The following is a 16,177-nucleotide window of genomic DNA, read 5'->3' on the forward strand; positions in this document are numbered from 1 at the left end:
CAAACCAGCTCATTCATTCATTTATTATTGCATTCATTGTTTGTGTGTATTTTTTCAAAACTAAGTTCCTATCATGCATGGCAATGCTAAAGAATCATGATTTTTAACTGAAAACGCCAGCTACAATTATGTGCACAGGGCTATTGGTAGTACCATCTTTTAGGCAAATATCAAATATTAGTCTGCTTTGGAAATTAATTCATCCAAAAATAGGAAACTTCTTAGGCACACTTACATGGCATTAGAGCGACGCCCGCGATTGCCTTTTTTCCCAATGACAGGAGTGCCAAAATGCTCAGGATTGGTCAAGGGAAGCCTGTCAAGTGTCTGCAACCATAACATTGAACACAAAACATCACCTGATAAATTAGACTTAAGCCATAACATTAAAACCACCTGCCTAATTTTGTGTTAGGTTCCCCTCGTGCCACTAAAAGACCTCTGACCCATCAAGGCATGGACTTCACAAGACCATGTGAAAATATTTTTGCATGTGAAAAAATAAGCACACTCCATGGAAATCGTTGGTTTTTTTGACATATTTGGACAAGCAAACATTTGATCATCTTTGAAACAGTGCCTATTAATAAAGTTGATATACTTGAACAAAACCACAAGGACAGATAGCTTTTTCAATCATTTATTCAACAGAAATATCAATAGATGTGATATTCTTCTGTCGAAAAAAAGTAAGTACCCTTGGCCTCAGAAACTAGTATTGCCCCCTTTAGAAGAAATAACTTCTTGTAGACATTTTGCATAATTGTCCACCAGTCTCTGATATCGGCTTACTGGAATTTTTGACCATTCTTCCATGCAATATTCTTTCAGTTGAAAGATGTTTGAGGGTTTTCTTGTACGTACTGCCTGTTTCAAATCAAATTTCCACAACCTTTTTTCTCAAGGCCATAGAGAACTCTTTAGATCTTGGCATGATGACACCACACACCTCAATAACAAAGGAACACCAGACACTATACATGAGAGGGGTATAACAGGGCTCTACGGTAACAATTTCTTTTAAGAGCACTTGTGCTCCTAATTACATAAATTTAGGAGCAGAGTCAAAAATTTAGAAGCACGGTTGAAGTTTAGTTGTTTTTTATTTTTTTTATTTTTTAGAGATGGTAACATTAATGTGCCACAATATAACACACAAGTAGGCATGAGAAAACTTGAGCTTGTCAATTATGACAGAATTTAGGAACATAGTCTGAGCCATGACAAAATAATTTACCTTCTGATAAACTAAATTTAAAATTTTCTGTTAATTTTACAGGCTGTATGCAAAAAAACAACAACCGTTAACCTGTTCCACCTTGTAAACAAATACAAAAAACCTCAATGTTCAGTCTTTGAATTCTACTCCTCTTAAATATATTTAAAGCTACACTATTAGACATTTTCCACTGTCATGGTTCTGGGCTGGAGTCAGTTCTCGAACCAGTCTGTGTATATTGTGTATATATCTGAATAATCTCATATAGGATGTGATTGGTTGAGTTCATTTATCCACCAGATGCAAAGCACTTTAGTTTAATGGTGTTCAGTAGGGATGCACCGATCAAGATTTTTATGACCGATACTGATCCAGGTCTTTTTTTTAAAAAAAGCTTTAATCAGGAGGTCTGTCATAAACAGTTAAATGTAAGCTCTCTGCCCATGGTCACTGTTAATTGAATTAAAATAATAGCAATGAGAAATACTGTTGGTTAATTCATAAATAAACAGGCATAAATAATTTATTTTTAAATATTTTAAACAATAAAGAGTCCTAATTAAAATTAGACTAACACAAGCATGATCCATATTAGGAAAAAGGCTAATAGCCTTCTAAGGACATAGCTTACTAAGCTTAATGTCAAATTGATATTAAGTGCATCCCACAGTAATTAAACATCATTTAATTTCTTATTTTATTTATATTTTATGAAGTTATTATAATATCTATTTTTTATATTTAATTATTTATTTATAACTAAGCACATTTTCTATCTTTACATTTAATTATTTTTTTGTTTGTTTGTTTCAGTTGTTCCTTTTAGATCGGTTCCTGCAGTACAGTGTTGCCATGTCTGCTGATAATATTGAGTTATTTTGGGCGTTTAAATCAAAACATGGTAACTGGAGTTCACTTTTCTAGTGATATCTGGCAACCCTTAGTTTAAATGAAGTGAATGCACTGTGCTTGTAAGCTGGGACGAGCTAGTGAAGAGAGTGAAGGAGAGCGGCAGTGTACTGTATGTGTACAGACTGAACAGTTGCTACTCTTGATTATGATTGGTGAGGAATTATTTAATAAAGAAGTTTGAATTAAAACCCACCTTGTAGCGTTAGCATTATTATTAATTTACCGATGTCTCTACACGAGCAGGTCGCAGGTGCAGGTCATTTTGGGTGATTAATAAAAGATGGCGGTTGTGAGATCGGGAAGTTGAGAGAAGCAGATGATGTACAGAGTTACTCTTGTAATCATAATGTCTCCTATGCAGTATTTACACACTTGTTCGGTTGACTGAGGTGATCAAAAGCAGTGTGAAAGTAACTGTTGCACGGTGTAGCTGCATTTTGGAGTTTTAGTTTTTATTCCGATTGTATTATACAATTACGAACAGGTCACTCGCACCGGTGCGAATAAATATTTTTTCACAGTCGCACAAATAACTTTTCAGTCGCAAATGCGAGTGAAATGGTCGCATTTTAGAGCCCTGTATGAATAAGATAGGTTTCACCTGCACGCCCTAAGCAGATTCTAATCGCAGGCACCCAATCTTGAATACCATCTTGAGTCTAATTTTATGGATTTGAAGGTGTATTAATGTAGGAGTGTACTTACCTTTTCCATGTGACTGATCTGTTTTTTGCTCATTTAAATTGTGAAAATTACTACAAAATGTCAATTTTATGTGTCATTTGACAGAGCACCTGTATTGATTGGCACTGTTTCAAAGAGGATCAAATATTTGCTTGTTAAATATGTAAAAAATAAAAATTAAAAAACACCCAACAATTTCCATGGGGTGTACATATTTTTTCCCATTACTATACATAATGTATATTAAACAAATGAGACAAAAAATATTATAATTGGTAATTTATTTATTGAGGAAAATGATCCAATATTACATATCTGTGAGTGGTAAAAGTAAGTGAACCTCTGCTTTCAGTATCTGGTGTCACCCCCTTGTGCAGCAAAAACTTGAAATAAATGTTTCATATAACTGTTGATCAGTCCTGCACATCGGCTTGGAGGAATTTTAGCTCATATCCCCCCCTCAAATTTATAATCATTGTACATCGGTATTAACATTAACTGTTAACTAACAACTGTTCAGATGCCTGCAAATCTGTGTTCGTCATTTTATAAAAAAAAAATGTAACAAAAATTAAAACAAAAAAAGAAACTGAAATATCATAGCAAAGTGATATGTAAATAAATTTACCTCACTCTCAGCAAAGTGACGTGCTCCTTTAAGGCACAGTGATGAACGCCTCAGGGTTTTCTCATCACCATCATCAAAAACTGCAGAGAATAAGGAACATGGATAAGGTGAAGGACTTACACCATCTCATACAAACAAGCTTCTGTAAGATCCATACACACATTCAAGATACGACAGTCAGGGTTAGTACAGATGCTTCATAATGAAATTCCAGGACTTTCAAGCACTGTTTTTTTTTTGTTTTCAAGGACTATAAGAGATGTCATTCAAACATAATATAATTTTTAATTTTTTTTGGAATTTAAAAAGAATAAATAAATAAATAATAATAAAACACAACCAATGTGGTGCCTTTTCCAGCCATGCTGGACAAAATTTCCATTTCCATTGCTTCTTCTTCACCATAATGTCAAGGTGAGTGACAGGAGCACTGTTTTCAACAACTTTCAATGGAAAGTTGCTAAATGTCGCTAGACGTCTTGTGCTAATTAGAATACTCATTAAGTCATTGTGTTGTATTTACATTCTGCCTAGTGTCAGCCCTTTACAGCTGTTTTCTTCTTTCCTACTCTCTGTGCTCACATACGGTATATAGTAATACAGCCGTATTACCAATAATGCTATTCTCATTTACATATTTTTTTGCTTCTGTTGTCAGACAAAAGAACGAGTATGAAATAGTGACTGAAAAGCAGCCCATTAAGACTACATGTTAACCAGCGGTCACTTCCAAGCCAATTACAAGCTCCTGATTTATAATCATGACACCCTCTGACAAAATCACCATACACACAAGTTAAAGACAACTAATGTGCTGTGATTTCGGCTATATCTAAAATGATCACTCAAAGAGAAAGTTAGAAGTGAGTGAATGTGCTACTCCACTCTGCCACTCAGTGAAAAGAGTGGCCACAGAGAGGTGTGTCTGTAGTGGGAAAGCAGGACCTCATGCTCGCAGGGCAGTACTGGCCACTCTCTTCAACGGAAAGTAGCTAAGGTTTGTCCAAAATGTCATTAGATTTATCACTAAGTGCTTTTTTGAGGAAATAAAAGTTGCTAATGGAGTCTGAAAAGTGGACCAGAGTGAGTGAATAGCGGGAGGAGAGGGAGGTGCTGCAGTGGGGAGTCATATTTTAAGGATTGTATTCATGGTCTATTGAAAATAGTTATTATAAATAAAAAGTTATTAAGCGATTTCAGATTCATTGACTTCATAATTCAAGCACTTTTTAAGCACCATTAGATTAAAAAAGCTAATTATCAAGGTTTTTAAATTATTAAATTAAAAAAATAAATAAATAAATTCAAGCGCCTCAAGCAACTTGTACGAACCATGTTTAGGACTCTCTTCTTATGCTATTTCAAATAAACTCACTAAAACCGCTTTCATTGTTACAACATAAAAAACAGTTCCTTTTCACTTATTTCTGAGCCAAGTATAAGTCTTTCTTTAGAACTGCTACAACACAGAAAGCTCTAGTTGAATTTAGACAGTTACATCTCAGTACATACAAAGCCAAATCAATACGTAATACCCACCCCCACCCACCCACTTACCGACTGTGTACAGACTAGCATCTGTGAGCTTTGTGATGGTAGCTTCCTGGTAGATTCCATCTTGGTTTTTGACTTCAACCACAGCACCCACCTAAAAGCCAAACACATCTGCAGAGCTTTAATTTTTCTGTACTATTTACATGGAAATTGGGTTTTGCTGTGCCATGTGTTTAATGAAAAAGTCCTCCCGGAATAATATGAATATACACATTTATTTTAACTCAGAGTCACTCATTTTAGCTTAAACTGTCAAATTTTCATTGACAAGGTGGTCTATTTTTACTTGAAGGTTAATGGATACCTGCTAATAGTGGTGAATGGGTATTCATCTCTAAAGAGAGTGATGCAGCAGTGCATTAATCCTTTAATCTGTTCAGCTCTCTCACCTCCTTATCTATACACTCTGCTCAAACAAAAAAGGCTCCAAAGGCCTAACATTTCATGCTATAACCATACAGCCATCAAAGACACTGTGAATGTAATCTCAAAGATCAGTAACCAGAATAGCTGAGCCTCTGCACAGTGTCATATAGCTGTATTGCATTGTGGAACTTTGAGTCCGAAGTTTGTTGTCTCCACCATTTCTACGTTGTATTTCTTTTTAATTTGACATCAAACATTATAGGAAAATAATGAATGAGAAAAGAGGCTCTTGTGCTTTTCCTAGCAAAAGCCTCACCCATTATCACTTAAATTTGAAATTGTTGGAAATTTTATCCATAAGCCTATTAACCACCACTGTAACTACAGTGGTGCTTGAAAGTTTGTGCATTTTCTATTTTTCTGCATAAATATTACCTAAAACATAATCCGATTTTCACACATCCTTAAAGTAGATACAGTGAACCCAATTAAACAAATGACACAAAAACTATTATATTTTTTTGAGGAAAATTATCCAATATTACATATCTGTGAGTGTGGACTTTTGGCGTATTCTTCAGCTTCAACTCTGGGTTGCTGGTGGGTTTCCTCAAATGAACTGCTTGCCTCAGGTCCTTCCAGAACATTTCTATTGGATTCAAAGTCAGGACTTTGTCTTGGCCATTCCAAAACATTAACTTTTTAATTTAATTTTATTTTATTTTTAACCATTTTTGGTAGAATGACTTGTGTGCTTAGCGTCATTGTCTTGCTGCATGACCCACTTTCTCTTGAGATCAGCTCACAGACAGATGTCTTGACATTTTCCTTTAGAATTTGCTGGTATAATTCAAAATTCATTGTTCCGTCAATGATAGCAAGTTGTCATGGCCACCATGCAGCGAAACAGACCCAAACCATGATACTACCACCACCATGTTTCACAGATGGGATAAGGTTCTTATGCTGGAATGCAGTGTTTTCCTTTCTCCAAATATAACGCTTCTCATTTAAATAAAAAAAAAAAATCTGCTTTGGTCTCATCCTTCCACAAAATATTTTTCCAATCACCTTCTAGCTTGTCCATATGATCCAATGTTCTTTTTGGAGAGCAGTGGCTTTCTCCTTGCAACCCTGCCATGCACTCCATTGTTGTTCAGTGTTCTCCTGATGGTGGACTCACAAACATTAACATTAGCCAACGTGAGAGAGGCCTTTACTTGCTTAGAGGTTCCTTTGTGACCTCGCAGACTATTACATGTCTTGCTCTCGGAGAGATCTTTGTTGGTTGACCACTCCCCGGGGAGGGTAACAGTGGTCTTGAATTTCCTCCATTTGTACAAAATTTGTCTGACTGTGGATTGGTGGAGTCCAAACTCTTTAGAGTTGTTTTTTTTTTAAATCCTGCCTGATGAGCATCAACAACTCTTTTTCTGAGGTCCTCAGAAAACTCCTTTGTTCGTGCCATGATGCACTCCCACAAACATGTGTTGTGAAGATCAGACTTTGATAGCTCTCTGTTCTTTGAATAAAACTGTATGCTCACTCACATCTGATTGTCATCCTATAGACTGAAAACACCTGACTCACCATCAAATTATCTGCTAATCCTAGAGTTTCACGTACTGTTGTCAAAGATAGGTAATATTGGATCATTTTCCTCAATAAATAAATGACCAAGCATACATTGGATATAAAAAGTGTACACACCCCTCTTAAAATGGCAAGCTTTTATGATGGAAAAATTTTAACTAAGATAAATCATGTCGCAACTTTTTCCATCCTCATTATGAAATTACATTGTACAAAATTAAGAAACAATGAGAAACAACAAAAACAACCAGAAATATTTTAGGGAAAAATAGGAAAAAGAACCTGGTTGCATATGTGTGCACACTTTTATAATTAGGGATGTGGCTGTGTTCAGAACAAGGTTATTATCGTTAACAACTAACCCGAAAACTAAAACTATCAGTGAAAAAACATTACTGTCAACTGAAATAAAAATAAAAATTTGAGAGATGGTGGGAGATAACCCCCCAAATAATCAGAACTAGCTATTAAACCCCCCCAATATTTATACCATGATCAACTGAATAATAAGTGATTTATTTTGTAACACTATTGGTGTTCCAAATCAATTGTTAGTTTGTAATAATAAATCACATAAACTAAGCTTACAAACTGCAGTTTTGTCGTCATTCCACACAAGAGACATCTTTACACACAATACGAAATCGATGTTATCTTTTTGATTGACAGGATATAATCGGCCCTGATCATCGGATGTTTTTAAACTATCCGCCGATGGCCGATAGCATGAGCTACTGCCTTTTAGAAATATTTAGAGATGCACCGATGTATCGGCCAATACCGATTATTGGCCGATACATCGGTGCATCTCTAAATACTTCCCATTACCTGCAACAAGGGTGCTAACACTGGACTATAGTTCACTGTGCACTACAGTGGCATGTTACAGTATCACAATAAATGATGTAAGTTTTAGTCAGTTACAGTGTGCATTCATTTGGACTGTTATTATGCTATGTGGAAACTGTTTTAATGAAACAATCATTTGATCATAAATGCTTGTAGACAGATGGATGGATGGATGGATGGATGAATGAGTAGATAGATAAGCAGAGGGAAATTATATAATGATACTGCAATTATAACAAAGCTGATCCCCCAATATATGTATTTATTTAATTTAATTTTAAAAATAAATATCTGGAAGCATACCTATTCACACTTCAATTCAATGCCCCCAACATTCAAACCAAATCTACACTCATGAGACAGAACTCAGTTTGGGATTTTTTTCAGTATGATTACCACAATATTAAAAAATACTAAACAATACTAAAGCTAAAGACAAACTAAAAGTAATGATTTTTCAAAGATAAAAACTAAATCAAAACTACTTATGCACCATTAAAACTAGCTGAAACGAAACCGAAATTGAAAACCAAAATACAAAACAAAAAAACCCCCCCAAAATTAGCGATATGTTTTAAAAATATAATAACCGTGGTTCAGAATGAACCAATCACATTCAATCTCATGTTCAAAAGTAATTATCATACAGCTGTCATAAGTTAAATTATTCTAATTAACCCCAAATAAAGATTAGCTGTATCTGTAGGATTTTCTTCACATCTTCTTGGTTTCATCTAACTGCTAAAACTACGACTTCCAAAGCATGCATGGTATCTCACTGTCGAAAGGAATCGATCAGGAAAGGGCTATCAAAGAATTTCCAATGTACCATTTAAACCTACCATGGAACACTGTGAAGTCTATCATCAATAAGTGAAGAAAATGGAGCACCACAGTGACATTACCAAGAACAGGACATCCCTTCAAAATTTACAAAAGGAAAAGAAAAAATCTTACCAAGGAGGCTGCTAAGAGACCTACAGCAACATTGAAGGATCTGAAGGAATATCTGACAAGTATTGATTACTCTGTGCATGTGAAACAACACTAAGATGGCATTCCAGGGCCCAGTTTTTAACAGGGCCCCTCTCTAACTACCAGGGTGGAGGAAAGTTTGCCACATTGTGACTGGATCTTAAGCCCAAAGTATACTTCACTTTTTACGCGTATGCTAGGAACAGCATACAGTATGCGTAATGCAAATTTCGTCATCAGCCGAGTATGCGCATACCGTACGCACGCCGCCAGATTTTTCTAACCACAAGGTGGCAGCAGTGACCCAGGGCTGTTGATTCTCAAGGTAGTCAAAGAAAAAAACAGAATAAATGGAAGAGACGGAGGTTAGAAAGTACCCACATTTGTATAAATCTAGCCTTAAAGAGTATAAGTATTTGTATATGGGTGCTAATCATGGCGAAAGATTGCCCAAGCATTGTTTTTCGTGTTGTTGTGATTCTTCTTTGGTGTCGTCCTTTCACACCAGAAGACCTGCTTTACCGCTTTGTACTGACTCTTGTAGGCCAGGAGGATGACGCTATAGTGAGCATGTTTAGAAAAATGGCCATAAATTTTGACCCATTTGTCACAGTGTCTCAAGTGTCAAGGAGATGGCTCTTGAGATTTGTAGTGTTTGTCCATTTAACACTTATTTTTTTCCCCCCACAAAGCCGACATATGGCTTCATCCAAATTTATTGACTCTCGTTAGGCACAATTCCCAAATGTTCCCAGATCGCAGATGTAACATTTGGTTTCCCAACAAGATCTAACACAGTGGTCAGAATAATGTCAAGACAGGACTGAGGTAAAACTGTTAAAGGATTTTTGATATCTTAAATAGTGTCGCCATGGTAATCAAAATTAATACTCATTTCTGGTGTTTCTGAGGCCTTCAGCATGCTTAAAATTTCATGAAAGTGAGCAGACCCACCAGCATTGTCGGAAATTAGGCGCGGAGGAGGGGCTCTGTAGTGACCCCTTTTGACTAAAGTGGTGGGGCCAGTTTTACTTACAGTAACCAAACTCGATACATTTATTGTTGTCATCAAGCCTGTCAACTTTCAAAATGACCGTCAATAGCTCCGCTTATAGCTTATTGCAGGCTCTGCATTTTTAAATACTCTGCCTTGGGGATTCATGTGATTGTCATCAAACATGAACAAAATTATGCCAATCCATTGAAGATGCTAAATTGCGAAGGGATTTTCGATATCTTGAACACAGTTTCACTATGGCAAGACAATAAATTTATGGTGATAAACAGGAAACAGGAAGTTTCTCATATCTTCTGCATGCACTGAGTGATTTAGATTAAACATGGGCTGTATGTTTGGTCACGGGGCTGAGCACAGGGATGTGACTATTCTGAGTCATGGTCATACCACCACCAACTGGAAGCAAGAAGTGTGTCAATTAAAACAGGCTTTCAAATATTCCTCTTATATTTACCCAAATTACTTCCAACTTGGTCAGATTATTGTTGAGACACGGCTGATGTAAAATTGATATTAAAATTGATATCTTAAGTAGTGTTGCCGTGATAACGCATGAAACTAATATACTTTTCTTTCTATATTTGGGTGTTTTACTCTACAGCACTTGCTTCACTATGCATTGTTTTCATACACCCACCAGGTGGCGATGGTATCGTAGTGCTTGGGCCAGTCACTGCTTAAAATTTTTTGTCTCATTTAATTGGGTTCTCTTTGTCTACTTTTAGGACTTGAAAATCTGATGATGATTTAGGTCATATTTATGCAGATGTATAGAAAACTTTCAAACACCACTGTAGTGGTCAACCAATATAGTGGCAAAGCCAACATATGGTATTTTTTATTAAATGGCCGACATCTGGCATTTTTCATTTTCAGTATTGGCCGATACATCATCCTATTCGGCCGATATGTGACAAGCCAGACTTTTGACGCCATATAGCGCATTCTTGCTTATTCTGGCCAAAACATGCACACTCCAACTTGATGCGAGCATCTGACAGACAGTAAGATGACCAATCATTGTTCGCTTTTTAGCGTGACGTTACATAATGTTACACAAAACACACTGTGCAACTAGGCCTGTCATGATAATTACTTCATTGACATCGTATGATATATTTGCATGGTCATTTTTGCTGACCTCGATTATGCCCATAAGATTATACACTATACATAAGAATGAATGTCACTATGTTCATATGTCATCTTTGGCAAGTAGAGATGGATGCAAATGCACTTTAAGTTACCAAAGACAATGCATGTGTCTGTGGAAGAACCAGTCACAGGATGTGTGATTGATTGTGAGGTAAAATGTGTTCAGTTTTGTGTGAATTTGTTTATTGCATATCTGTGTCCCCCACAGGAGTTCACAATGAGCTTATTTGTTACTGCTGGGCTGCGGATCTGACTTCTCACAGTACTGTCTGAATAAGACTTAGGCCTGTCATGATAACTACTTTTGTTGGCCGATATATTGTCCCAGAAATAATTGCAATAAAGGATATTGTCATTTTAAGACCATTTTATGGCACTGATAATGATAATATAATAACATAGTTTTTGTCTTCTGACAAAAAACACTTTAAATTTAGTCAATATTCCATGTCATATTTATTTAGTCAATTTTACTCTGACTAAAATGGCATTGAATATTAGATAACAGCATTTTAGTTGACGAGAAAATACAGCATCAACCAAGAAATTAGCAGTGCCAGATACCACAGCACACCTTCAGAAGTCTTATGGAGTCCATGCACACATAACATAGCTATAATTACAAAAGTATGGGGACATCTGAACAATCACACCTATGTGTGTTGTTGAATATCCTACTACAATTTTAGTCCACTCTTCTGGTAAGTCTTTCCACTAGATCTTAAAATTTAGATCTTGGTTATGGGGATGTGTGCCCATTCAGCCACAAGAGCATTAGTGAGGTTGTTCTTCTGTCAACATTCCAATTCATCCCATAAGTGTTCAATGGGGACTCAGTGTGCATGCCACTCAAGTTCCTCCACATCACCCTTGGCAAACCATGTCTGTATGGACATTTTTGCACAGGGGCAGGGTCATGCTGGTATACGTTTGGGTTAGGCCCAAGTTCCAGTAAAGCAGAATTCTTAATGCTACAGCATACCGAGACATTCTAGACAACTGTGCTTCCAACTTTGTTGCAACAATGTGGGAAGGTCCACATATGGATTTCATGGTCAGTTATCCAACCTACTTATGGCCATGTAACCCCTGGCAAAAATTATCGAATCAACACACTTAGAGGATGCTCACCCGGGTTTTTTATACTTTGTAGCAAATAAACAAATCAAAGATATGACACAAAACAAGTTTTATTTAATAGCTGAACATTCTGGCTTCGTGAAACATACCTCAAACAAGTTAAATGAAATTAGTTTAATTAATGGCACATTTTTTCCAGACCAAGTAGAGGAAAAAATATTAAATTACTAAATGTTGAGGAAACAATTATGGAATCTCTTTGTAATTTGCATTTCTAAAACAAATACCAGCATAAGTCTAAAAATGCAAATTAGTCTGCAGTTAAAAGACAGAGTTTACAGACCTTAAAAGAGTGCTTACAGACCTTAACCTTGGACTTTTTGAAAGGAAAAATGGCCCCAATAAGAGAGTTGTCAATTGAAACAATGAAAAGGATTATTAAACTCATTCAAGAAGGAAATCCAACACAGAATGAGGCAAAAGATGTTGGTTGTTCCCAGTCAGTTGTGTCTAAAATTTGGTGCCAGTATAAACAAAATGAGAAGGTTATAAAAGGTAAACATACAGGTCTACCAAGGAAGACGGCAAACGGCAGGATAAAAAACTCAAAGCAATATGCCTTGAAAATAGAAAATGCACAACAAAACAAATGAAAAACAAATGGGTGGAAACAGGAGTCAATGTTTGTAACAGAACTGTAAGAAATCGGCTGAATGAAATGGGAATTACGTATAGAAAATCCAAACGAAAACCAGCACTAACACCTAAACAGAAGAAAATAAGGTTACAGTGGGCTAAAGAGAAGCAATCATGGAATGTAGATGATTGGATGAAAGCGATATTCAGTGATGAATCACAAATCTGCATTAGCTAAGGAGATAATGCTGGAACTTTTGTCTGGTGCCGTTCTAATGAAACATATATATATGACTGCCTGAAGAAAACAATTAAATTTCCCCACTCATTTATGATATGAGGTTGCATGTTAGGTAAAGGACCAGGGAGACCTCAACAGTTAATGCACAGGTATACATTGACATTCTGGAAATTTCTCATTCCATCGATAGAAAATAGGGTTGATGATGATGAAGTCATTTTTCAGGAAGATAATGCATCTTGCCACAGAGCAAAAAGTGTTAAAGCTTTTCTTCAGGAAAGACATATCATCTCAGTGACATGTCCAACAAACAGTCCAGATCTCAATCCGACTGAAAATTTATGGTGGAAATTAAAAAATTGGTCCATGACAAGACTCCATCCTGCATAGCTGATCTGTCAACCGCTATTCGAGAAAGTTGGAACCAGCTTGATGGAGAATATTGCTTTTCATTAGTAAAGTCCATGCCTCAAAGAATTCAGGCTGTCATAAAGGCCCGAGAAGGAGCAACAAAGTACTAATAGTTATTTTTTTATTGATGATTCCATAATTTTTTCCTCAACACTGAGTGATTCCATAATTTTTTTCCTCTACTTTATCTGGAAGAAAATATCCCATTAATAAAAAGTATTTAATTTAATTTGTTTGAGGCATGTTTCATGAAGACAGAATTTTCAGCTATTAAACAAAAAAATTTTTTATGTCATATCTGTGATTTGTTTATTTGCTCCAAAGTAAAAAATCCGGGTGAGCACCCTTTAAGTGCGGTGATTCCATAATTTTTGCCAGGGGTTGTATAGTGGATGGATGGATGGATGGATGGATACATAGACCCAAAAATATTTGGACAGTGACAAAGTTAGCTGTCCATACCATAGTATACTAATGTTGAAATTAAATAATGAATACAAGTTCAAAGTGCTGTCTCTATTAACTTCCTGATGGGCAGACCCCAAGTGGTGAGAATCAGTAACTTGATCTCCTCCACCCTGACTGGACACAGGTGCCAGACAGGGATACTGTACCCTATGTACCATAGTACCCTCTTGTACTTCTTGTTCACGTATGACTGCTTTGCCAAACACAGCTCTAATATCATTTTCAAGTTTGCTGTTGACACAATCATCCTGGGCCTCATCACAAACAGAGAAGAGACAGCCTACATAGAGATCAGAGGTGTGTCACAATGGTGGCATGACAACAACCTCTTGGAATTTAGGATCAGCAGAGCTTCTGTGGAAAGAACTTCCACCTCACTAATGACCCCACATAGCCCATTCTCAGAGAGATGATATGATCTGCCCACAAGAGAATATTTCCTGCATAAGCTGAAGAAATCCTCACCAGTTTCTGCCACTGTACCACAGAGAGTTTGACTGGGTGCATAACTGTATGGTATGGCAGCTGCTCCACCCATAACCTCTAAGCTCTCCAGATAGTGGTGAGAACAGCAGAACCCATCATTAGCAGCACATTCCAAGCCCTACAGGATATCTACCAGTCACAGTACCTGAGTAAAGCTCACAAAATCATCTCCGTCACCCATCACACAATATTTTCCAGATTGCCATCCAGAAAATGCTTTTGGAGAGAAGTATAATTGTTCAATAACTACAGTTTTTAAAAGGCAGTAAAATAAAATAAATAATAAAACAAACCTCTGCCTGCCAATTAAAATTTCTCAGCATCAGAGAGCAAATATCCTGCCTTGTGAATGGGACTGGTGTTGCATGCACTTTGGCTTCTTCGCTATCATCAATTTTGTAATTGCAAGCTGTAGAGATGGACTTTATTTCTGCATTAGCAGAGAGGGGTGTCCCCTTCTCAAGTGTCGGACAATAATGTGGACGTTGTCGATCACTGACAGACACAGAGGTATTTCAGCTTGAGTCCCTGATCAAAGTAAAAAACTTAATCTGTTCATCCATGATGCTATGGGATTGTGCCAAGTTTTTCCTGCCTCCAGAACAATAAAAATGTTATTTCAAGTACACAGAAAAATTAAGTCATGGTCAGGAGAAAACCACTTTTATGTCTTGTGATATGCTGAGATCACAAGAAAAGAAAAGAAAAGAAAAGAAAAGAAAGAAAATAATAAGGCATGGCCGCTTAGGGTTTCTATAGGACTGAGAGAAAGGCAGACAAAGGAAAATCAGCCTGTTTATCACAGAGGCCTGTTATTGAACTCTTTTTTTTGTTTCCTGTCCACCAGCCTGGAATCAGTGCTTGGTCATGTCAGCCCAGGACATTTCAACTCCATTTTGGATTGTGGATATTTGCAATAAACCTCCTGCACATGGATCCTAACCTTGCCCCAGAGTCTTCCTCATTATAATTACATTAGTTAGTGTGCTTTTTTCCCTTTTGCTTTGTGAATTCCTGCATGTAATATATCACAGCTCTGCACTAGGTTTCCCAGGTTTAACGGTCTTCAAATAACGTTCCTAGCTATAACATACTTTCTTACCTTTAGATTTCCTCTAATGTGCTCATCATGCACTTCAGCAGTGGACAAGTCTGGTTTGAAGGTCACCTGTAAAAAAAAATAAAAATAAAAAAAGGCATGTTGTTTTATATCTAAATTTAAAACAGCAATATTACTAAATTAGTTTTTTTCTTGTATGATAAAAACATTTTAAAATTTTAATAGTGTTGGTAAGGACACAGCTTGTCCATACTCTGACTACAACAAATGCGTAACATGCTATACGGCAAACATTTTCCCATTATATGTTACGATACAAGACTTGGACAGGAAGTAAGCGCAGGAGTAAAGCCTTTATTTATACACTAAAGTCAAGATACTATGAGGCAGGAAACAAGGTCTAAACATAAAACTAGAGCTGAAACAAGAAACATGAACTTAAACAGGGTGTGGAAACACTACCACATTTAACTAACTTAAACATCTATCAATTACCTAGAAATGAGGCAGGAAACACAAAACTTAGAACAAGACTATGACAAGAAACTCTCGTTTAACTACGGCCTGAAACCATCGTTTAACAAAGACATGACACTCACGTTTAACTATGTCATGACACTCTCTTTTTACAATGATATGAAACTCGCATTTAACTATGTCATAGTTAAACGCGAGTTTCATGTCATGAATCTCACATTTAACTATAACATGAAACTCGCATTTAACTATGACATGAAACTCGCATTTAACTATGACATGAAACTCGTGTTTAACTATGACATGAATCTCGCATTTAACTATGACATGAAACTCGCGTTTAACTATGACATGAAACTCGCATT

The 16,177-nt window shown here is 36.5% G+C and overlaps 1 protein-coding gene across 4 annotated transcripts in view; it reads right to left on the minus strand.

Moving 5' to 3' along the window:
- arid4b (AT-rich interaction domain 4B) overlaps positions 1 to 16,177 on the minus strand; it is a 165,957-nt gene that overhangs the window by 126,025 nt on the left and 23,755 nt on the right. For all 4 annotated transcript variants that reach the window (XM_053620694.1, XM_053620693.1, XM_053620692.1 and 1 more), the window contains exons 4-7: positions 15,378 to 15,443; positions 5,001 to 5,091; positions 3,444 to 3,523; positions 236 to 327 (exon numbers count right to left, since the gene is read on the minus strand). In XM_053620694.1, the coding sequence (XP_053476669.1) occupies positions 236 to 327; positions 3,444 to 3,523; positions 5,001 to 5,091; positions 15,378 to 15,443 (329 nt within the window). The remainder of the gene's footprint in view (positions 1 to 235; positions 328 to 3,443; positions 3,524 to 5,000; positions 5,092 to 15,377; positions 15,444 to 16,177) is intronic.

This window comes from Ictalurus furcatus, chromosome 3 (genome assembly GCF_023375685.1).
Source record: "Ictalurus furcatus strain D&B chromosome 3, Billie_1.0, whole genome shotgun sequence".
NCBI lineage: Eukaryota > Metazoa > Chordata > Actinopteri > Siluriformes > Ictaluridae > Ictalurus > Ictalurus furcatus.